Below are 23,879 nucleotides of genomic sequence, written 5' to 3' on the forward strand. Positions count from 1 at the left end.
TTCAAAGACGATTTTCAGATTTTGAAAAACTTAAAAATTTAATTAATTTTCAGCTTTGAAAATAACGTTTCTGAAGTTTTTACAAACATTAAACTGTTAATAACTCAAAAACAGTAAACTTTAGGAAAAATGACGGAAGGAGTTTTTGACTTAAAATTATTCAAAAATCATCGGATAGCTTTATTTGGTTCAAAAAATTAATATTTGACTGTTTCTTTGGAGAGGGAGGGATATACAAAAATTCGACCAATAGGGTTTCTGGCAACACCCGGAATATTAATATACACTCAACTCTATCTAGCCCTTTGCAAATACCTTTTTTTATTCTTTCTTTGGAGAATCAACTATCGTATATACCTTTTTACTTATCGATTTATTTACAACAAATTTAGCCACCACTTTAAAGGATTCTTATCTAAATGTATTCTTTTGGTATTTGTTTGAATCCAATCCTTAAAATATGGAACATCTGTATAAACACCTAAATATCCTGGTTCAGCACAATCATAACCAAAGGAAACAACACCTAAAAAATTTTTAAGTGATAGAGGAGGTCGTAAAACATGTACTGATGTTTTTTTGTTTACTAGGTATTTTGTCTACATGACATTACGTTATAAGTGAGGGAAGGTATTCTATATTATATATACAAGCGCCAATTGTATTCCAAGCTTTTGCTATCATAAATGGTAGCAAAAGCAACTACAATTTATATCGCACTTATTACAAATTCAACAGTGCATTCTACGGAACTCAGAAACGTGAAACATATCAAGTTATGTTCAGGCTCGAATCCATCCTAGCATGTGGTTTTTTAAAAATTCGACGGGTATATAAAATCATTTGTGGTTGTGCGCGTCTTTTTCTATAAACAACTAGGTTTACCTAATAAATAATATCGTCCATTTACTCTGTAAACTAATGGTCCACCGCTATCTCCCTGCAAACAAAAGAAATAATAAATTTAATTAATATAGAAAATTATTTAAATAAACAGTATTTCCAGCATGGTTAAACTATGGTAACACCCACTTTTCGATCCAATTTAGAGAATTTTTTCACAGATTAAGGATAGGGCTTATACATTATCCCATATATACTTAATCCGGGTTACTTTGTTTTCAAGACCAGAAAAAATTCGGCAGAACATTACCTGACATGTATCTGTTTTACCAGCTAGATTTCCTGCACAAAATGTTCCAGATGCAACGTCTTGCCTTGTTAATTTGGACTGATTCAAACATTCTTGCCGTGTGTATATAGTTACAGGAGCTACTTGTAATGCACACGATAATTTCTCAGATGTTGGTGAAGTCATACCAAATCCAATTACTTCAGTAACAGGGGTTACTTGCACAGCTGAAAGCAAATATAATCAAGTAGCACGCGTAAGTTATAGTATAGTAAAATCATACATTGAGGTTTGCGTTAAATCGTAGCCCGAAGAAATTTTAGTTATACCACCAACAAAACATACCTTCAGAACACTTCACTTAAATCTACCCCCTCATATTTCAAATGGATTGGCGACATGTTGAATTTTAAGGGAGGTCAATCTCGAGAAATATTTACTTGACTTGAAAAATGATTAAAATTTGTTAGAAATAACTATTAAATTTTCAATATAAACCATTTATACAATTCATAGACTTATATGTCTATTCATAAAATTATTTTAATAAAGTAGTGTATCGTTACCATGGAAACGTCTGGAATAAAACTCATGCACGGTGCGAATACTTACAATTTGATGGTAAACATATTTTTGGAAACAAAAGTGCAGAACGATCTGTGCGTATTATTGCAATATCAAAAAATGGTTGTTGATATGCATAATTTTCATGTATTATCACTTCAGCAGTACCAAATACTTGGGCCGGATTAGGTATTTCACAAATATTATATACTCCTATTATTACATTGTATAAATCGTTATGGTCAAAATACCTGAAATGTAATAAAATAAAATAAATAATTAAAAAAAGCCAAAACCCGACTGGAATATCGAAGTTTACAGATCGATCTGGAATTTTTCTAATTATTCCAGAAATGTCTAGACTAATCAAGAACGTTGCAAATCGTTGTAATTGAATAATATAGTACTAAAAAATATTACCCAAAATAACAATGAGCAGCGGTTAGAAGGTGAAAATTTGTTATCAATGTTGCTCCACAGTTTACTTTATTTGATTTTTTTAACATTAGCGCACCATACCATGGATATTTATTTGTTTCAGCTCGTGTACCGCCAATAATTCTCCCAAGGCCACCTTGAAATGCTAAACCACAATCTAAGCAAAATATACAAAACATTAGAAAGGGCCTTATACAGGGATATCAACCTCTCAGTCTCCTTTCGCCTTTCTTTTTGTCGAAATATCATGTTTTTTCGAAGTTTTCAAGGCTTTGCGCACCTCTACAGCCTCTCCAAAATCAATTAGAGGGTTAAAAATTTATATGAGAATTCTGTTACAGATATGCCTCTTTCGATGGTGTCATCTAACCAGTTCTTTTCTCCTTTTTTTATGTAGATAAATCATGTTGCTAAGGGAAATAACCCTACAAGCGAAATAATACAAACTTACCACAATAAATTTTTGAGAGAATTGCAAAAAACACGCTAGTTTTAAAAAGATTCATTTTCATATGTTTAAATAAATAACTATTTAAAATCAAATGATATTTCATTGATATAAATAATATTAAAACTGAAATTTTTGTCCATTTTTCGTACTTTTGTTTTTATAAATTTAAAAATAATTAAACATTTTGTAAATTAATAATAGGTATATCATAATTTTTAATATATTAAAAAAAGCATAGTAATTTTATTAAAGAAATATAAAATTTAGATATGATATTCTGAATATTTTTAATTTTTAATAAAAAATAGGTATCTACCGTTAATAATTTTTCATATATTGAATTCGATTCAGTCAACTTGAACTGAACTGAATTGATTTTTCGGCAATTAATTTTCTTGTAATTAATTTCTAATAAGCAATAATTATTAATAAAATTTCATTTCAAGTATTTGTATATACTAAGAGCCAAACCTATTAAATTTTGATGGCACGTTTGACTTGGATTAGTAGTTTTATAAACAATAAAAAAATAGCCAGCAAATATATTTCCGCGAAAGTATTAAAGGATAATGTTTTATACCCCAAAGTTTGCCAAAACTTGAAAAGAGATCAAACATTTCTTGATACTTGCAACCCTTAAACATGCTTTGGAAATCACTTTCTTGGGCAATGGTATTTGTAGAAGTAAGTAATACTTACCTAACCGCTATTAAGTGAGTGATTCTTTGAAAATAAAATTTACTTGAAAACCTAATGAAAAACCACTACCGAAAACAACCCACAATCCCTCATCAAACACTCCCCAAAATTCGAACACTCTTCTCGTGCACATTCTTAAAAAAAAAAAAAACAACCTCCCCCACCCCCGAACATTTCCCAAAAAATAATTAGTTTTCAGTTAGTTTTCTATTAAATATGTCGTTTTTTTGATATCTTTGCTGAAATTTTAACATATTCTTTGAGTATGTAAAAACCTGTTAAAAAAATTCTATACCTGTAAAAATTTTTGCCTTAGGTACCTACAGAATCATATTTAAAAATGTTTGGTGGAAAATTAATTATTTTGTTCTTATATTATTCTTAACAATAACTTTATTTAACATAAAAATAATTTATAAATAATTATAATATTAAAATAAATTATTAATCATAATTGGTGTCTATGATAATAATTATTTATTAGTGAAATTTGGCAATAATAATCTTAATCTTTTCTCAGATTCTTAAGAAAACTTTTTTTTTGAATCAACTTGAAGAAGTTCATTTAATACAGTTTATATAATTAAGGTAGTACTATCGGTAATAGACTTAGCATTCAAAATTTAATGAAACTTGGCATAGTTGTCCATTATTATATCATAATTAACCAGTTACATTTTTTAGGGGCCTTCAGAGAACTGAAAAAAAGATATTTGTAAAGATATTTTAACATTGATCCTTATGGGAAATCACAGATTTTATTTTATTTCATAAAACTGGACGTTCAGATTTTCAGTTCTCTGAAGGCCCCTAAAAATTTAACTGGTTAGTTATGATATAATAATGGACAACTATGCCAAGTTTCATTAAATTCTGAATTCAGTCTATTACCGATTGCACTACCTTAAGTAGTCTTTTCATAAAAATATCAAGATGTTCAAATTTATATCTTTAATAACCTCTTTCAACTAGTTTAACCTCTTCAGTATCAAGATTATCATTACTATCATAATTTGTGACACGTCCTTTTAAATCGATATCACCTTCATCTGCTACATCCATTTCTTTTAATACTCCTTTCGAATATAAAGGATGCGTTCCATCACCAGTACGTAGACTACGTTTTTTAATTAACGAATCGCTTGTTGTTTTTAAATCAGTGGCTAAGCCCAAAAATGCTAAAATGTCAATAATCATTGTTGTTGGGCTGTACCGGATACCTAATTCAGCTGCACGATAATCCCATGGGAATGCATGATGATAGTTGTGCCAACCTTCGCCGAATGCAAGATAACCGACAATTTTACTTTCACCAGGTAGCATATCTCTAAAATAACATAAAACCAAAATTTTATTCCCTAATTTTTTGCATGGAGAAACGTCACGAAATTTTTACTATGGTCGGGCAACGTGAGGGGAAATTATAAGGAGATACAGACATGCGCGCCGGGAGATGGGTTGCACTGTGGTTGGTGATATTTAAAATAAAATATAAATAGTAAAAAGGTACTTACTTGTCATAAGGTTTATTACCCCAAGCATGTGCTCCACTGTTCACTAGCCATGTAATATTCAATTCTAATATATAACGTGCCATATATGCTACAAAGAATGAATTCCAATAATTTTCACCCCAAAAATATACTGGAATTGCTACTGGTAATGCAACGGCAAATACTAAATATAAGGGTTTGTAAAATCTGGAAAAAAGAAGTAATACATATATATTTAATATTTAACCAAACTATAAAAAAGTTTGTTGTATTTCCCATTCAGAAGATTTGGATTCTGGAAGCTTTAGAAGTTTTTTTGAGGATGATAAGATGTCCAAAATGTTATTTGTATTCCATAAGATTTTAAATATAAAATTTGTATGCCATTTATATATGTATCGCTTAAAAATATTGATCCTACAAACAAAATTTTGGTATAGGAGTTCATAAAATCACCTAATTGGTCCATTTTCGGCTGTCCTTCCGTCTGTCTGTCCGTCTGTGAACACGATAACTCGAAAACGAAAAGATATATAAAGTGAGGTCGAGTTTCGTAAATGAGCAACATAGGTCAAAGTCTTGACCTATATTCCGTAGGACCCATCTTGTAAACCGTTAGAGATAGAACAAAAGTTTAAATGCAAAAAAAATGTTCCTTATAAAAAAATATACAAATTTTGTTTGAAATATTATTTCGTCACTGTTTATCGGCGAGGGCGCAAATTAGCTTAGAAACATTAAAAATAAGAAATTAAAGATACAAAATAATTATTATATTGAAAAATTATATTGAAAAATATTTTCGTATTGTCGTGAAATAAAATACAATTTTACGAAAAAAAATTATTATTATTTTACTTATTAATCAGCTTATGGGTGGGTTTTTGTGAATATTAAAAATATTGTATAACGCGTATTTAAAATTATTGCAATAAAATCGTTATCCTACGAGCACACATTATTCCAAAACAAAGGTAATATATGGTTTACGTTTTCACAAAAATATTCACTATTGTTTGAAAGAAATTTTATGGCTTATAAATAATAACACAATATATTTTATGTAGGTTTGAATATTTGATTATTTAAGTATTTGACGGGCGCGGTATAGTAGTCGGTCAGTCGTTCCGTCCATCAATCCATCAGTTTGACCGATCTATTGTTTAAGGTGTTTTAATTTTATTTACTTAAAAGTGTGTTGGTTATCACATAAAAATCGATTGTGTTATATATCAAACGCATGTAGGTGGATTTTTCCGAATTTCAAATAAATATCTATAGTATGCTTTTTTTTTAACTTATGACGTGACATATGGGTGAAACTCGAAAAATAAGTTAATTCGAGAAAAATGCTTCAAACGAAAAATGTTATTGAAGTCGATTTAAGTTTTCCGGTTTAATTTAAACCTCACTCTAATTCATAACCGACAAACGTTAGACGAACACTTTAAATTAGAAAGTGGTTCTTTCTAAAAAAGACAAAAATTTTGTGCTTGAAATATTCTTTTGTAAACCGAATAGTTAACAGACAGTAACTGATAGCAAAAATACCTATAGGACCTAATAAGGAACTACGTATCACAGGTTTTTGCGCGTTTCTTCATTTAATTTGAAGAAAATTGGTCCAAAAACAAACCACTTTTATTGGAAAATTGTCTTCGAAAAGTGTCAAGATTTCGCAGAAGGCATACGAAAAAATAATTTTGGTTAAAACTTTTCAGTCCGCTTCTAACAACTTTCTAATTTAAAGTGTTCATCTATCGATTACCAGGTAAAGAATAGAGTGAGCTTTGGTTCCCATTCCCATGTTTTATTTCCCGAATGAGGCCTCAGATCGAAATTTGGTAAATAGCTTTTCTATTTGTCTTGATAAGCTTTATTTACTGGTATAATTTTCTGTTATCAATAACAGAACACGCTGTATATAGGTAAATCATAAAAATTACTAAACTTACATTTTTTGGATCATTATTATAGGATCAGCTTCTAGATCTGACATATCAATGGATTTGCCTTTAGCAATTACAGCTGGATGTTTACGTGACATTAACCAACCAATATGTGAAAAGAAGAATCCACGAGTGGCATTATGTGGATCAGCGTCTGTATCACTATATTTATGATGTTGACGATGATCACGTACCCAAATGTACATGCAATTCTATATCGACATAAAAACATTTCATTTGAAATTATAAGTGTAAGTTGCGCTCAAGATCTTTATGTAAAACGGCTTTCATTGAAACTTTCTGATTGTTCTTGATGTAAAGATTAAAAGGGTACAAAGTTTTTAAAATTCGATGTCCTATTCAAATACCTATGGGTAAGAATATAAGGAAATTCTACACGGTACGAAATTCATGGCGGTTACTAAAATGCTGGTATATGGTATACAGACAGATACTATTGACAGATAAGTTATATTACAGTATTGAATACTGCTACCCACCAGAAGGTTTGTGAGTAACGCCAACCAGTATAGATCCATACTGCATTGACTCCCCCGCCATAACCATTCCTAATGTTACTATTTCCTCAATACAGTACACAGTATGGTGTTCGCCCATAGTGATATACTGATATCCACAAAATATTTCTTACCCTGTATCTATCTAGTGACTTCTCTTCTATTCTCTCGAAAGGGAGTTCACAAAAGTTCTTGAAGGAGTGTATCATTGCTTATGTTTTACTTTGACTCCAAAATCGATTAAAAAATCTTTAAGTATGTCGAAAACTCGAATTTTTGAGATTAAAAACTTATGAAGATTTTTGGTCATTTGGCTTAGATAGACTCTATAGTTTCAGAAAGTTTCATTTTAAACCATTTTCCGTAAGGGTTGAGTGTATATCAAAGATTAATATGATAAAAACATACTTGTCCAGCAATTGTATGTAAAATTACAAGTGCTAATCGCGTGAGAAAGTGCCCTCTGAAAGCTTTATGTGAATACATTCTATGGGCTCCAATTGTGACACCTTCACCTGATGCGAATGATATTGCAAGACCTGTATAGAAATAAGTAAATAGTCAATATTTTGAGATCTCCTTAAAGGAACTCCTACATTTAAAATTTGATTTTGTTTTTAGTTATACTTTATTGAAACTCCAAATACAGGACGATACTTTCATTTTAATCAAAAGAATAAATAGGTGAAATCCTTTAAAACTATTCGTTTCGGAATTATAATTCTAAAAAAATAACCATTAATCGAGTTTCGTATTTCTATGCTGGATATCGAATAATAACTACTTTTTGGACTTTATTTAGAACGTTTTTAACTTGAAAACAAGCTTTTGATTTAAGTATTTAAGGGCAGACTTACTCCATAATGATGTTAATATGTGTGCACTAGTAAATCCTAGATAAAATCCATAAATAGCCGCTAAATGTAATATTAAAAAACCAATTGCATTAAACCATACAATTTCACGTTTAAACGACCAATCTGTACCAATTTCAGCTGGTAACATTTTGGAATAATCTTTAGGTGCGGATTTATTATCAATATTATGATTCGCGACATCTTCTAAATTGTGTTCTTTTATGTTAGAATGTTGTGCTGGTTTCTTATAAATTATTTTTCCATCTGTATCAGTACTGGTTACAATATTTGGAGCCATTTTAAACCAAAAAATAAATTTCGTTACCTTAGAAAAAAATGTTCTTATATGAAATTATTTCCTTATGAACACGAAAATATTTAATTGTTATTATTAAATCTTTAATTTTTATATTTAACAAAAGCTAAAAAAAGCTTCCTAATTTTTTATCGTTGTCAAAATTTCCAGCCGCTAAAATAAATAACTTACTTGATTGTACAATATTCAATATTAAGAATAATAAAAACTTTAATTTATTTCCCAAATAAACCGAATGCTTTTTAAACTTTTTTTAAAAATATGTATCCACTTTGATTATTAATTTTTAAACTTGAAATTCACCAAAAAAAAATTTTCTATGCACTAAATTAAACATTTTAAAACAAATGCGTTATATTAAATATTGAAAATACTGGAGGAGGGTAAAATGTGTTCAAAGTGGGTGGTTTTTATCGGGCACACATTTATATTTGGTTGGTAGGTATTATTGTCCACTAATCTAAAACCAAATACCTACTGATAACAAAATATATAATATTAATTTGGTTTATATAATTTAATTATTTTGCTATATTTACAACAAGCATTTAAATATTAATTATTAATTTAATTTACTATCGATAAAAAGAGTTCGTTAAACAATCACAGTGTGATAAATAATGCCGCATTTAGAACTGTTGTTGTCTGAAGGCGGACTTTTGGGGGAGGCCTACTTAAAGAGATTGAAATCATTATGAATGAAAAAAAGGATAAAATATGAAAATTAAAACACTTATTAATTAATTTTTTTCCGTAAAATTTTAGTTTTTTTAAATTTATGTTTACTTTATATAACACTAATTAAAATTTATAATATAATTTCTATTTCAAATTCATTAATAAATATTTTATTTGCATTTTAAATAAGAACCGTTTCTTTTTTGAAAATTCGTCTACGAATACATCATAGTCCAGGTCCTTGTAGCAGGTCCAAGGTTTAACCGACCTTGTAGCATTGAAGACCATAGTTTGTTATTAATCAACTTCAATTTTGATTTGCTTGCAAAATTTATTGCCATTATAACCAAATATATGCTTAAAAAGATTGCAACTTTATGAAAAGCATCTTTTAATTTCTTGTCAACTAATAGGTGGTGGCCCTTTTTGGTGGAGGCTCCTTGGTGGAGGCATTTTTATGAACCTACTTAAATACTTCAATTATTAGATGACTTATCCCGTCAGCACTCGCGCCAACCGTTCGATAATATTCAATCGTGTGATATCCATAGTTTATAATTGCCGAACCTGCTGGGCAATAAACCTTATAAGTGTTTACTTAATAAATAAATTCTTCCGTCAATATTCTAATAGCTCTCTGTATAATATTTTATCCCACCTAAATTATGTTGGACCAAACTTTAGATACCTGTATCCTTACCCCTCCCGAGTGTATTCATAATATAAAAGTTTTATTTTAATTTTCATCAATTTCCATAATAATAATTGTATTATTTTATATCAATTGAAATTATTTATTGTTTTATAATTTTTTATAAATATTAAAGTAAGTCCAGTAGGTTAATAATAAGCACAAATTTCTGAAAGTTTCAAGGCAATAAGTGAAACATCAGTGAATTCAGATTTCAGGATTTTTGGAAAGATCCATAAAAGTCTCCAAATTTAAACTATAGATACAAGCGCAATTTTTCTTCTAGACCACTTCACAATTTTCGCTAAGAAGAATCGGTCTATTAATATAACGCAGGAAGCACAATTTTTTTTCCTTGCAAAACGTGGATTCACACTTCCTTCCCTAAGGGATCCAAATAGCATACCAAAAAAGTAGCTTTACATTGCGTTTTGTAATTTTAGTTGTTTTTTTTTTGTAAGATTTTACTGACGTAATATGAAACTTTTCTAATGAGTTATGAAAGGCGGAAAGAAATGGGGGCTACAATTAGTATTTTTTTCATTTCGAATACTGTACATCATTTTTATTTTTGTTTTAATGACCATAAGTTGTATCATAATCGCCTTCATTTGTTCATTATCCATTAAAATCGTGCCCACATTGATTTGTACGATTCATTTAAGAAGAACACATTAGTTTTGTTTGATTCTTGGAAAATAAATCAAAGTTTATTAAAACGTAAAATTATTTATATATGTTACAGGAAAAGTTAATTGGTAGTAAGAGTTGACTTTTTCTAAGCAGAGTTAATTATGCCTGCTATGATGATGTTTTCTTATTAAGGTATTGACAAGGAGAGTAAAATAAGAGACGGAATAATTAAATAATAATGATTTATTTGATTAGTTTGAATATATGGTCATGAATTATAATACAGAACACAAATTTGTATGAATTTAATTTGCACAGTTTGTGTAGCGCATGAAGAATATTCCGATATATATCGGTTAACATTTCAATATTCCCATTTTAGATTTTCTTCTACAAAGTATTTTACCGGGAAAAACTGGATTATATATAAGGATATCTCCGACAATTTCTATTTATTAAAAAAATGGTAAAACATCATAAAAAATTTAGATATATCTTAGTAGATGAAACCTTGATCGTCTGGGTAGATCTACATACATCATAATGGAGGTACAGTAGTCCGTGTACATCAGACTACATCAATGTACATAAGCGTACATCAGTGTGGCTCAAAATTTATATCCACAGATGAACTATACTATATCAACGTACATAAGCGAACTATACTACATCTTTTGATATAAATGTAGACCAACACTGATGCACGGTTATGTACATTGATGTACTCTGATGTACACAGATGAACTAATGCACATCAATTGTGATGTTAGTAGATCTACACAGGTGAACAATTATCTAGTAAGATATAACTAAATCACAGTTAAAGTTATGGTTATGGTCACAGTTTTACCATTCTTTTGATCAAATGAAAATATCGGAGATATCCTGATAGTTTTTCGCGGATATTCTCTCCGAAAAAACTTTGTTGAAGAAAAATTCCTGCTTGTGAACCATTTTTAGGAACTCTGTGTAGCTATCTTAACACTCCGTATAAGTCTACTTGATCCTGTTGAAATATATGATTTTTAAATTCACCCACTTATCACATTTTCTAAATTACACGTATTTACATTGTTCTAAAACACATATTTACAGGTGTGTTGTAGGATTTTCATTTGTATAATTATCGTCAGTAGAAATAGTGCTAGAGGTATCATCAGGGTAGCCAACAAAGTCTGGCGATGTATTCTCTTCAACAGGAAGTCCAAATTTTTTCATGAAACTTTCTTTGGCAACATTATACAAATGTTCACTCATTGATACACCAGTTTGCTCCACTAAACTGTAGAATATTCCCTTTTTATTTTGTAATAATTTATATGGATGATCATATTCTGCCATTTCTCCAGTATCCATAACTAATACCTTATCTGAATCCATAATTGTATTTAAACGATGAGCAATTGTTAATACTGTACAGTTAGCAAATTTTTCACGAATTGTTTCTTGAATAAAACCATCAGTTCTGGGGGAAAAATAAGAAAAGTATAATTAATATGTGATAGAGGCAGAGGTTATCAATTCATACTGCATGCGAGAGGACAAATTGAATTGAAACAACATACTGCATGTGAGAGGACAAATTGAATAATATGACTATTTAAAACATTGAAAGTGGAATAGTTTAGAAAAATTCGACCGTTCCGTGGCTAGTTTCGACACCAGGCAACTTACGCATTCTTCATTAATTATATTTGTCTTCGTTAAAAAATGATACATAAACTTACTGTGGATCCACATTAGCTGTGGCTTCATCCAAAACTAATATTTTATTTTGCTTCAAAATGGCACGAGCTAAACATATCAATTGACGTTGACCAATACTAAAATTAGTTCCACCACTTTGTATTTTAAAATCTAAACTTGGTACTGAATCCTTTAATTCAACTTCTTCTAATGCTTCCCATAAAGCACCATCTGTGTATAAGTTAAATGGATCTAAATTGAATCTCATGCTTGCACTAAATAATACTGGCTGTTGTGGAATAATTGAAATACGTGACCGCAAATCTTGTAATCCAACATCTTTTATATTAATACCATCGATAATTATATCACCATCAATAATTGATAAATGAAATAAGGACGATATTAAGGATGATTTTCCAGCGCCAGTTCGTCCAACAATACCAACCTAATAGAATTAAATACATCAAAATTTAAATATGTCACACTATATCAAAGAGTAATAAATGGATCGAATTACAAAAGTTAACTAAATTGCTACAGTATTAGAGCTGGGAGGGGGGGGGGGGGTCGTGTTTCAAACCAAAAAGTTTTAATTATTTAAATTGATTTCTTATTGAAACAATACTGCCTGAATTTATGTGGCTATTCGGTAACAAAATTCAAACATGATTGTACCTTTTCAGTGGGTTTTATATTCAAATTCAAATTTTTCAATATTGCTGGTTCGTTTTCATCGTACTTCATATACAATTTATCAAATCGTAAATCACCTTTTTCTGGCCATGTGTTACGTAACGTTTTGTCTAAAAAGAAAAAATAATAACTTTGTAAATACAAGTAAAAAAAATTATTGTATGTTCTTCTCTACGCGCTTAACATTGTTGTAGTGTTACAGTATTGCCAAAAAGTTTTGCGTTTGCTTAGTGCGCTAAAGAATGGAAAGTCTGCAACACTGATTTTTCCTGTTGCGTGTGTGTGTGTTTGCACTCGAATTATTTGCTCATAAAATTATAAAAAAAGTATAACTTCAAAATATGTAAAAGTATTATACCTTTTGATGTCTCAAATGGACCTTCAGTTTCAAGTTTTGTATATTGTAGCATACGTTCAACACTGGTCATTTGACATACAACTTCCACTGATTGTTTAATACCATATTGAACCATATTGATGAGAATCATACATTGTGATAATGCCAAACCCATGTTACTTGCAGAAAAAATTACTAAAAATAAAATAGGTTGTCAAAAGGAAATGAGACTGTTAGAGTTCGAGAGCTAAAAAAGTTAAATTTGGAACTTTAAATAACAAAACTTACAATTTCCAGCTATAATAAAACTGAACATAACAACGGCCAAAAATAATACGCATAAAAGATCAACCCAAAGACCTAAAGCTACACCAGTTACCACAAATAAATACCATGTTGAAGTGTGTAAGTCTTGATGTAAATCAAATTCAGTTTGTAGAGCGTCTTGAGCATTACATGCACGAATTGTTGTCAATCCACTCAAAGTTGAACTGGAATGTGAAAATACTGGACTTCTAGCTGTTGGAATAGATAATTAAAATTCTTGACATACTTTGATCAACAAAAATTACCAAGTACAAGCAAAATTTAATTAAAATAGGTCGAGCTGTTTCGGAGAAATGCGAACACAAACACCTGGACACGTTATTTTTATACAAGGGTGTCCCAAGAGTAACTGACGCCCTTGTTGCATCAGGTAGAAAATGAAATTCTAAGACAAAACGGATTAAAAAATGGAAGAGGACTTTCGTCTTAAAATCTTATTTTCTACCTGATGCAACAAGGGTGTCCGTTACTCTTGGGACCTTTGTATATTTGATAAAACATACCATTACAAGTCGAAAATTAAATTTTGCTTTTAAATCAAGTGATTACTTACCAATGCCTTCTAAGCGCTTTAAATCTTGTGCGGTACTTATAAAAACTGTACGAATTTTGATAAAACTTATCAACAAAATTGCTGTAGGTATTAATAAGATTGGATTTACAACCGAAATAAGCACTAAAATACCAACCATTACTGAAAATATCTGTAAAAAATTAACTAATTTTGTATTCTAAAAAACATCAATGTAACAAATCGTGGGACAGAAAGGGTGCTTTCTTAAATGATTAATACATATCTACTTTAGAAGCTTCGTGAGTGGCTTCCTTTTGGCTAGCCTACCAAACTTTTTTGCATAACTTTTTATAAAGAAAAAATTTTTTTCGTAAACCTTTCCATGTAAAAGTTTTCCATGCATTGCCTACTTAGCTAGCACCCTGTATATCGAAAAATTTTATTCTTAATCTTCGTCTAAAGTTCTACCAGAATGCAGCCTCAAGATTTGAAACGTAAGTCTCAAATATTTAAAAACACTGATATTTTTTTTGGGAACATTCTTAAGCTCCAATATCTCAGTAATAAATTATTTTCGGACATATGCTTATATAAATTTTTTGTACGCAAACATGCTTTTATATAAATAATAATAATAAAAAGAATACATACTTGTGTACTATCAATTAATGCTTTTGGTAATAATTCATCCACAGCACCAGTATCTTTCGAAAACCGATTTAGAATACGTCCAATTGGATTCTTATCAAAGAAACGCATTGGTGCTTGTAAAAGTTTATTAAACATTGTATTATGTAAGTTGATGGATGCATTCATACATATTCTATAAAAATATACAGAACGTACAGATGTTGCCAGGATCACAAGAGCTATTAAACTTGCATAAATGTAAACAGCTTCATTTGTTGATAACAAACCAAATGAACTATCATCGTAATCATAGTTGTATTTTGTATCACTTAGATCCGATGGTAGAATTGTACCATTGACATCAACAATTTTTGGATTAAAATCATCATAGCGTTTTTGTTCTAAACTTGTCCTAAAAATCAATTGAGCTCTTTTAATTAGAAAACTGTATACTTTATTAGATTTAGTTATTACTTATTACTCCAAGTAAATTAGTAATTGGTTATTACTGTCTTTGGCATGAAGTAAGAATTCGTTGAAAATTGGACTTTTCTTTGATTGATTTACTTACCAATACGATAGCCAATAATCATTAGCACTACAAATAACTTGCGAAAGAATCAAGATCAAGATCAGAATGAGTCGTTGGCAAATATTACCTCCAGCCCTAAAGTAATCAAAATACAATTGAGTATCCAATGTACCACTTTCCATTTCTTCTTCAGACATTGGCATATTTTCTATCACTGAAGATGGACGTCCAATTGCATACTAAATAAATAATAAATTTTTATCATAATGCTTGAAAACGTAAAGATAATTTATTTGTAATTATATTAATTACGCACTTCCGTATTTTGTCTGGTAAACTTCGGAATAATTCTTTCTTCCTCTTCTTTCTTCGATTCCTCATTTTCCTCATCAGCGTTATCTAAATATTTTATAAATTCTAATTTCTGCGACATTAATTCTGCATATGATCCTTCAGCTTCAATTTTTCCCTAAATAATTAAATATACTAAACTTAGTTAATAATCATTTTTCATTTTAAACATATGGACCGATTGCGCTCTCCTTCGAGACAGACCAAAGAATATATTGTGTAATCTCCAAGTACTATAGGAATTATTACGCTTATGAAAAGTTCTCATGTTTTAAGAATTTTCTTGCAAGAGAAAAAGGATATGAAAGACATAGACAAACATGAATAAATATGGTTCAAGTCACTTACATTTTGCATAACAATAATATGATTAACTTTTTGCAAATGTTGAATTTGATGTGTGACCAAAATGCGAGTGGTTCCGTGTAAAAATGTTTCAATACATTCTTGGAATAAATGTTTACCAACATGTGTATCAACTGCGGATAATGGATCATCTAATAGATAGATATCCGCACTTCGATAAACTGCTCTTGCCAAATTAATTCTTGCCTTTTGGCCACCACTCAATGACGCACCTTTATCACCAATAACGGTTCGATCACCATATGGAAATTGTATAAAGTCCTGTTTTAAAGAACAAGCTTGTACAACTTTTTGGTATTTTCGGCGATCATATGGTAATCCAAAAAGTATATTATTTCGTACTGAGCCCACAAATAACCAAGGCTCTTGACAACTGTACGATACTACTCCATTCACATTAATTGTACCATCATTTGGTATTATTTCTGATAAAATTGTATTTAATAGAGAACTTTTTCCAGATCCAACAGGACCAATAATCGCACATAATTCACCAGGACGAATTTTTGTTGTAATATTATGTAAAATTGGAGAACCTTTTATCCAAGAAGCTGTCATATTTTTTATATTAATTTCACCCGTTTTTGTTTCACCTTTTGTGGGAATTTTCGTGGTCGAATCGGCTTTAGTAATTTCTTGTTCTTCCAATAAGAAGAATGTTTCCAAACGACGAATGGATACCATTACTTCTGCACCCAGTAGAATTGCCGTAGGATAATATAAGGCCAGAGTACATTGTAAAATATTAAAATATTGGGCCATAGCAAAAGCTTTATCTGCGGTTATTACATTTCCCATATATGTAAATGTTACGGCGGCCACAAAAATTGTTGTACGTTCAGTAAATACCATACTTGCGGAGTTTAAACCTTTTATATAGGAAGCAATACGAATTATATTAACTTCCTTCAATCTAGCTAAGCGAACAAATTCTTCAAATGGTTTCTCCCATGCATACATTTTTAATACTTGTATTCCAGACACAATTTCATTCATCAAAACTACTCTGCTATCTGTTAAATTAGCTATTCGTAACCGAAGTTTAGCGCTTATTTTCCCCACGTATCCTGAAGTAAGAAAAAAATGCATTACTGATTATATTTTCCTCGCTATTAAAACCTTATTTACTGTATCAAAGGTTTGTGACCGCAAATTTACAGTCAAAAGCACTCTTAACCAATGCTTTTTTAAGCACTACTATTGACCAACCTGTGCGGTCAAAAGTACTTTTGACTGGCTAAGACTTTTGACTGTGACATATGTATATTGTGACTTACCTTGAACGGGTATAGTTTGTAATGCTAAAAGTAAAACACCAGCGAATGCAGCATAGTTCACACTTTCCCATAATAAATATGTAATTAAGGCTACTTGAAATGGCACTATTGGAAAATAATATATAAATGCGAATAACATATCAAAACGATTGACGTCATTTGATAGTAAATTTGTAATTTGTCCAACGGATGTTTGGCTCAGAGCTGATTGATTTAAGCGTAGTATCTGTAATAATTTTAGAAGCAAAAAAAAGGAAGCGTTATTTTTATGAGCTATAAACTAAATTTTTCTAAAACTGTTACCTTTCGATATAAAAGTGAACAGCATGCAATACGGAATCGCATACCCAATAATACACGTTGTTTATTTGAATGATTAACAAAAAATGCATTTAATGTTGAATTTAATAATAAGAATCCTGCCGTATAATATACATTCGTACTCATTGAATTTGTTTCTGGATCGATTTCATTAAAATATATTAACAATTTTCCTAATATAAATGGTGATAATACACTAGAAATAAAAGAATGATATAAAGATTTATAATCCACCGTATTACTTCAAACTTTAGCAGGGTTGTTTTTAATTTTTTTTTACTTCGTTACTTACCGAAAAACGCATTCAATAATCAAAACAAATATAAATTCTAATATCATTGAACAATAAAACGTTTTGATTAAAGCTTTTAACAAGCTGGGTTCATATTTTGGATTTTTTTCGCTTTTAATTAGTTCTAATTTCCAATTTCTGTAAGTATAACAAAAAACATCTTTTATTAATCATATTTCAACCTTAATGGTGAAGCTTTCCTGCTCTCTAATTGTTTTAAAGCAAAGTCCAAAAATTATATCTTACGCTTCAAGTTTATCGCCGACTACTTCAGATTTATTGTGATCTTGTGTTTCGTATATGTCACGTAATTCTAATGTTTTTCGATAACCTTTGTAGAATAATTTTACCAGCCATCTGTAAAATAAGAAGAAAATTCTATTTTAAACTTATCACAAAGCGAATTTTTAATTTTACGAAATTGTTTCGAAATTTTACATTATAAATAAAAACTTCGGATGAAATTTTTTATAAGTATATATATTTCAATTTGGGTTCAAATTGAAACTGGATATCTTCATAAAATGGGTGTTAATTGCTATTCAGGCTACGATTATGTTAAAAAAAATTCTGTTAGCAGAGCATAGTTTCGATCTAAGGACCTATGAGTTATGAACCTAGCACGTTTCCACTTCGTCACACTACTTTGTGTAAAAGTACCATAATAACATGTGCTGATTCTATTGTACATTTTATGATGAAATAATTCGTCACATTTTGAAACTTTTTTGATCTTTTTTTTTTTACTATGTTTCGGAACTTTACAACTTTAGTACTTATTGCATAATATAGATACTAGTAAGAGTGTAAAACACGTATATTAACTTAGTTAAGTTCGTAGGGTAAGATTTAGTTTATCGATGAAAACTGATGACAAATGGCACCTGTTTATCATTCTCGACACCTATTCAAGAAAAATTTTTATTGATAAAACATTTTGTTATCAAATATGTAAAATATGACATAGTTATTTACAAACATTCATTTAGTGATATTCAGAACGTTAATTAAATATATATTTTTTTATATGGTATATTTTTATTATATAACTAGCTGACCCGGTGAACTTCGTATCATCTACCTAATTTATTTGATTATAACTTTTGGTCAGCGATTATTAATTTTAATGAAGATCACAACAAAAAATGATTTGGCCAAATAGATGCAGCCGCTCTGAAGAAATGCGCTTACAAACTAGATTGCTCTGTAATAAGAGTAATGTGCTGTACCTCGAAATATTTATAACTTTCATCATTATTAATTTCTTGAAAGATATTGCTATCTACGAGACAGCAACTATAGGAAGTTAAATTATCTTTAGACCAGCATTCGAGAGCATGATTGATAAAAATGAAACCGAAAGAAAACCTTTGCCTTTTAGTTTTGTTTTCCGTTGCTGATTTTTATGAGATTCGGCGAAAAAGTTCGTTAGATTATCATTCATGTGCGCTGAAGTCTTTTAGATTTACCGTGATAACCGCAAATCTAGAATATTATATTTTGGAATATTCTCTGCATTTTTTAACTTTTGACATTTTTTCCTATCTCCACGTTTTCGAGATATAGGTAAACGATAAAAAAATTTCATATTTCAACAAAAAAAAAAAAAATGTTATCATAAGGAATAATTTTTTTCTTGTAATCAAAGAATTTCACGTTCTACGCGAATAAATTGATGAAAAACTTAATTTTTATGAGGCCTCTTTTGTCCTATAAAGCAATGTCAACATTGTAGCGAAAAAGACTGGCACAAAGGCAAGTTTACTATATCTATTAGCACCTAGTTCTGGCTGTGCACCTATCTGTCGGCACGACAATTTAAGCTCAGTAAGAAAGTAAGAAAGAGTGTCTTTTTTATCATTAATGAGCAAAAGCGGTCAAGTTGAAGTGGGTAATAGGTCTTCGGGACTTACCTTTCAAACCTTAAGAGCTCTAAGTAAAGTTAAATTAAAATGAAATCAGGTCGAAGAAGAAAAGACATAAGTACCTACTTCTAATATTATTGTTCATTATGACTTTTTTTTTATTTCTCATACTACCGTAAGTACAGGGTATTTAAAAAATTGAAAATGTTAGTTGTTATAATACTCTTACTTGAAATGTAATAAATAAATGAAATAATAATAAAAAATTATGGGAAAAGCGTTATGGTCGATCATTTCATATTTAAAAAAAAAAAACTATTCTTCGAAAAATTCAAAAACAAAAAAATCTTACCCGAATGTTAATCTTGAAATGATATTCGCAGACGGTTTTGGGTGGGATTTCCCAGCGTATGTTACAGAATTCATTTTTTTTTTTTTTTTAACTTAAAACAGGCACTTAATCTTAATTTAGTAACAATGAGCACTATATAGTTTTGATTAACGCATGTAACAATAATTTATTACATATTGTTTATTAAGGTATACAATTAGAAAAACGTGACAATTACATTAATTGTTACTTCTTGTTATTGTAAATAAAAATTATTATAAACTAAATTAAAAGTTTTCATATATATTATATTTAAATTATATGGTAGTAATTTTTGAAAAAATTTTTCTTATCATTTTTTTTTATTATACGTCAAAAATATTTAAAATACCAAAATAAATATTAAAGAAACTTCATCGCGTGTGCTCCAATTAAATAAGATAATAAGGAGTTCGTAGAACAAGAATCTATGAATGCAAGTTTTTTTAAATTTTCAACTTGAATTTATCCACATTTTTTAAATAATTTTCCGTAAAATGGGTGCAAACTTTAAAATGAAAGAGTTCATATTTTCGCTGGACAATTCTGCTCACTAGTAATTTTCGAATAATTCGCCAATTTCTAGACCCTTATATTTGCTTGGTTGAATATCGTTTTGGTGTGTATTGGTTCAAATGTATACGTTTATTTGCGTTTTTGATCCGAAAACAATTACTTTTACAAAAAATAGTGACTGATAGGAAAATGTTTTAAATAATCTTTATCAAATAAAATGAATTTTTTTTGGAGTACATTATTTTTCTCCAAAAAGGTAAGAGATCAATCAATAAACAATGTTATCAAGTGGTCCTAGCGTTTCCGACATATTCCATCTTGCGTTTTTTAAGACTGATAGCTGAAGATTCATGCTCATTTGAAAACGCAGCACTTTTGAAAAAGTCATACAGAATGAGTAAGTTTTATAGACTCGCCAAAATGAAACCACTAACGTAGTTTTTTCAATTACCTTTGTATTGATCATTTAAAAAAAATAGTGCTGGCCCGCGGAATATATAACACCCCCAAGAGTGTCTCGATCTTTGTTCGGTGTATATGTCCGTGCCCAGTTTTTAGATAGTAGCAATTTTTCCACACAAATTTTAAATGGTACTGTAGTAGGTATATACAAATTTTAAAATTTACAACTGATGGTGGATGTATTCTTTCTACGGAGATAATTTTAAGACTTAACTACATAATAGGTAATAATTGTACCTAATTATGTAAAAATAAATATGATTCATAATATTTTTTTGATAATATTAGGTCAATTTAGCACTTATTTAGGTCATAAAATTAACCTTTGATACCCCAATATTACCAAAGATTACCACCGTAAATTTATTTTATACCGACCTTCTCGAATGACACCTTAATCCTTCCCCTCCAAAATTCAAAATAATTCGTTGAAACTATAGATTTATTGGGTCTTCTTCAACATATGATGATGGCTATACCTAGACAAGATTAAAAAATTAGAAAAAATCTTAATCTAAGCCCCAAAAACTTAAAAGTGGCCCATAAGTAAGAGTTTTTGGTAATGCTACCAATTTTTGGGAAGTTTTTTGGGTCATATTAACTATGCAGCTTTTGTTCATCTTCGGTCAAACTATGACCCTATGGAATTCAAAGATTGTAAGCAACTTTTAAAACATAGGAAGCTATATAATTGCCCAAGGAAGCTATATAATTGCCCGTTACATATAGAAAACTCAAAATTTAATTTTTTTAAATATCACACATGACTAATTAAAGATCTATCATATTCATTTATAATAAAATATAGGTAATAAAGAACTAGTTTAATCAGTCATATATTTTCGGTCATAATATTTTGTGCGCCATTTTTCATTGCTTGGAGGGCTATCAAGTACAATATTTATAATCTTAGAAAGACCCAGACCGGGATCTTCTAAGCAAACCACGTACTAGTCAATCCAAATTCATCAAATCAAACTCTACTCAATTCATCAAACCTAACAAGTTTATTCTTGTTTGAGTAATGATTAAGCAAAACACTCGCTAGGAATTTTCTTTTATCATATTTAATAAATAATTTTATTTAATTAATTTATTCTATTTTTTTAGAGTTAATTGCTGATATCTACTGGTGAGAATTTTAATTATCTTATTTGAATTCAATTTCTTATGTTTTTTCAGAGTCAATTACTGGCACTATTATCATAATTTTTATTTGTGTAAATGTGAAATTATTACGTCTAGGTAAACATAATACAGTAGAATCTCGCTAACCTAAACCTCGATAAAGTAAAAAAATGTATATATTACTTCAAATAGTAATAAATTACTTCAGGTATAAATTAATTGTAGGTAAAACGAAGTTCACGGGGCCGCCTGTTAATAAATAATAATACAGCTTTAATCAACTTCTTTTTGTTTGAATAACGGAACTGTTTTGTTAATGGTTGTTTGTAACGGATGTAAAATAGCTGATTAGGCAATCCATGTGACTTCTGGCTGTCCAGCAAGCTCAAAAGACCGCTCCGAGGATACCGTTTTGATACGATAGAGGAGATTCAAGCCGCAGCGAAGACGGAACTGAATTCAATCCCGGAAAGTGACTACAACCAGTGTCTTGAAGATTGGAAAATCCGTTGGCATAAGTGCATTGCATCAGGAGGGGATTACTTTGAAGGGGATGAAATTGATTTGGAAGAATAAATAAAGAATTTTCAAAATAAATACAATGTCACCTTATTTTTTGGACACTAGTACATTATTCAAATAATATCATTGATCATTTTTATATAATACATATATGACAAATTTCTATTTTGAATGTTATAATAATTAAATAAAATAAGCACAAATTTATTATATTTAAATGCGGATTATATTTTATTAAATTTATGATTTTGTTGATAATAAAGATTGCAGAAACTTTAAAAAATTACAAATTTTTGATTTCATTTACATTTTTTGCTATACTTAATGTTGCATCGATGATTAGTAACATGCTTTATTTAAAATTCTGAATATTTAGACAGTAATTAACTCAGTAAATAAGGATCGCCGAAAAACTAACTACTTGATTATAAACTCTCGATTTGTCTCTTCCTTATATTTTTAAATTATCATCAATCCAACAAAGTATAATTAATATAAAATGTCAATGAAATCAAATAATTTAGAATTTTTTTTTCAGAGTACCAGCAATCTTTATTATCAACAAAATCATAAATTTAATAAAATATAATCCGTATTTAAATAAAATTAATTTTGTGTTTATTTTAATTATTTTAATAACATTCAAAATAGAAATTTTGTCATATATATAAAAATGGCCACTGATATCATTTGAATAATTTTATAGGATTTAATTTAGATAAATGGTAGTCATAAAAAAAATATTACACAAATTTTACGTGAATTTATATAATCTCAACATGAAATTGACAATATTATTTTTGCAGTAGTGTAAACATAATTTTATTTGACTTTCTACTCGGAAATAAATTCAAAAAACCTAAGCCATCTGATCGAAAAGCGAGATACTCTTAATTCATAACAGGCACTATCTCGCAAGGGTTGTAAAACCCCGGCAAAGTGGCCCACAAAACAAAAAATCAGTAGTGCACAACCAATTGACCCCATAGCAGAGTCAACTAAGCCAGAAATTCTAGTAATAAATTGGTCCATCATCTTAAAATTACAAAGAGTGCAGCATAGTCTATCGATCGACTCATGTCCATTCCGGGTGAAAATCTCTCTGATCAACAAATCGTGAAAAGGCAAAGCTAAATTCTGCTAAGCGACAACGTTGGCAAGAAGAAGCAACCGCTCCTTTCCAACAAGTCCAAAATTGGACCTTTGTCCTGCCAAGGGGGTCAGCTATTGAATCGGCCATTCAGTGATTAAAGAACTCCTCATTTGGG

The 23,879-nt window shown here is 29.7% G+C and overlaps 3 protein-coding genes across 3 annotated transcripts; all 3 read right to left on the minus strand.

Annotated features, from left to right (window-relative positions):
- Positions 1-865: 865 nt before the first annotated feature.
- Positions 866-2,601, minus strand: LOC123291497 (transmembrane protease serine 13-like). The gene is made up of 5 exons (XM_044871804.1): positions 2,586-2,601; positions 2,117-2,291; positions 1,745-1,947; positions 1,154-1,359; positions 866-940 (listed from the first exon to the last, which is right to left on the minus strand). The coding sequence occupies exons 2-5, from the start codon at positions 2,200-2,202 to the stop codon at positions 866-868; spliced, it is 570 nt and encodes a 189-aa protein (XP_044727739.1). The 5' UTR covers positions 2,203-2,291; positions 2,586-2,601.
- Positions 2,602-4,194: 1,593 nt separating this feature from the next.
- On the minus strand, positions 4,195-8,641 carry LOC123292265 ((11Z)-hexadec-11-enoyl-CoA conjugase-like). Its single transcript, XM_044872849.1, has 6 exons — positions 8,589-8,641; positions 8,102-8,426; positions 7,653-7,783; positions 6,733-6,938; positions 4,799-4,984; positions 4,195-4,611 (listed from the first exon to the last, which is right to left on the minus strand). The coding sequence occupies exons 2-6, from the start codon at positions 8,397-8,399 to the stop codon at positions 4,236-4,238; spliced, it is 1,197 nt and encodes a 398-aa protein (XP_044728784.1). The 5' UTR covers positions 8,400-8,426; positions 8,589-8,641; the 3' UTR covers positions 4,195-4,235.
- A 2,003-nt stretch (positions 8,642-10,644) lies between these two features.
- Positions 10,645-20,209, minus strand: LOC123292263 (ATP-binding cassette sub-family C member 4-like). The gene is made up of 15 exons (XM_044872847.1): positions 19,966-20,209; positions 17,995-18,105; positions 17,749-17,886; positions 17,439-17,652; positions 17,136-17,361; positions 15,841-16,925; positions 15,458-15,610; positions 15,181-15,380; positions 14,631-15,021; positions 14,019-14,169; positions 13,427-13,657; positions 13,160-13,333; positions 12,784-12,911; positions 12,147-12,553; positions 10,645-11,884 (listed from the first exon to the last, which is right to left on the minus strand). The coding sequence occupies exons 1-15, from the start codon at positions 20,037-20,039 to the stop codon at positions 11,509-11,511; spliced, it is 4,059 nt and encodes a 1,352-aa protein (XP_044728782.1). The 5' UTR covers positions 20,040-20,209; the 3' UTR covers positions 10,645-11,508.
- Between the last annotated feature and the right edge of the window lie 3,670 nt (positions 20,210-23,879).

Source organism: Chrysoperla carnea, chromosome 2 (genome assembly GCF_905475395.1).
Source record: "Chrysoperla carnea chromosome 2, inChrCarn1.1, whole genome shotgun sequence".
NCBI classification, from domain to species: domain Eukaryota; kingdom Metazoa; phylum Arthropoda; class Insecta; order Neuroptera; family Chrysopidae; genus Chrysoperla; species Chrysoperla carnea.

Coding starts and splice junctions, on each gene's coding strand:
- LOC123292265 (XM_044872849.1), bottom strand. CDS start 8,399: ATGGCTCCAAATATTGTAACCAGTACTGATACAGATGGAAAAATAATT. Junction 7,784..8,101: donor CATATTAACATCATTATGGA/GTAAGTCTGCCC, acceptor ATTTCTATACAG/GTCTTGCAATATCATTCGCA. Junction 4,612..4,798: donor GGTAATAAACCTTATGACAA/GTAAGTACCTTT, acceptor ATGTTATTTTAG/AGATATGCTACCTGGTGAAA.
- LOC123292263 (XM_044872847.1), bottom strand. CDS start 20,039: ATGAATTCTGTAACATACGCTGGGAAATCCCACCCAAAACCGTCTGCG. Junction 17,362..17,438: donor GTTCACTTTTATATCGAAAG/GTAACAGTTTTA, acceptor AAATTATTACAG/ATACTACGCTTAAATCAATC. Junction 16,926..17,135: donor ACAAACTATACCCGTTCAAG/GTAAGTCACAAT, acceptor TTCTTACTTCAG/GATACGTGGGGAAAATAAGC.
- LOC123291497 (XM_044871804.1), bottom strand. CDS start 2,202: ATGTTAAAAAAATCAAATAAAGTAAACTGTGGAGCAACATTGATAACA. Junction 1,360..1,744: donor AATATGTTTACCATCAAATT/GTAAGTATTCGC, acceptor ATTTGCTTTCAG/CTGTGCAAGTAACCCCTGTT. Junction 941..1,153: donor GTAAAACAGATACATGTCAG/GTAATGTTCTGC, acceptor TTTTGTTTGCAG/GGAGATAGCGGTGGACCATT.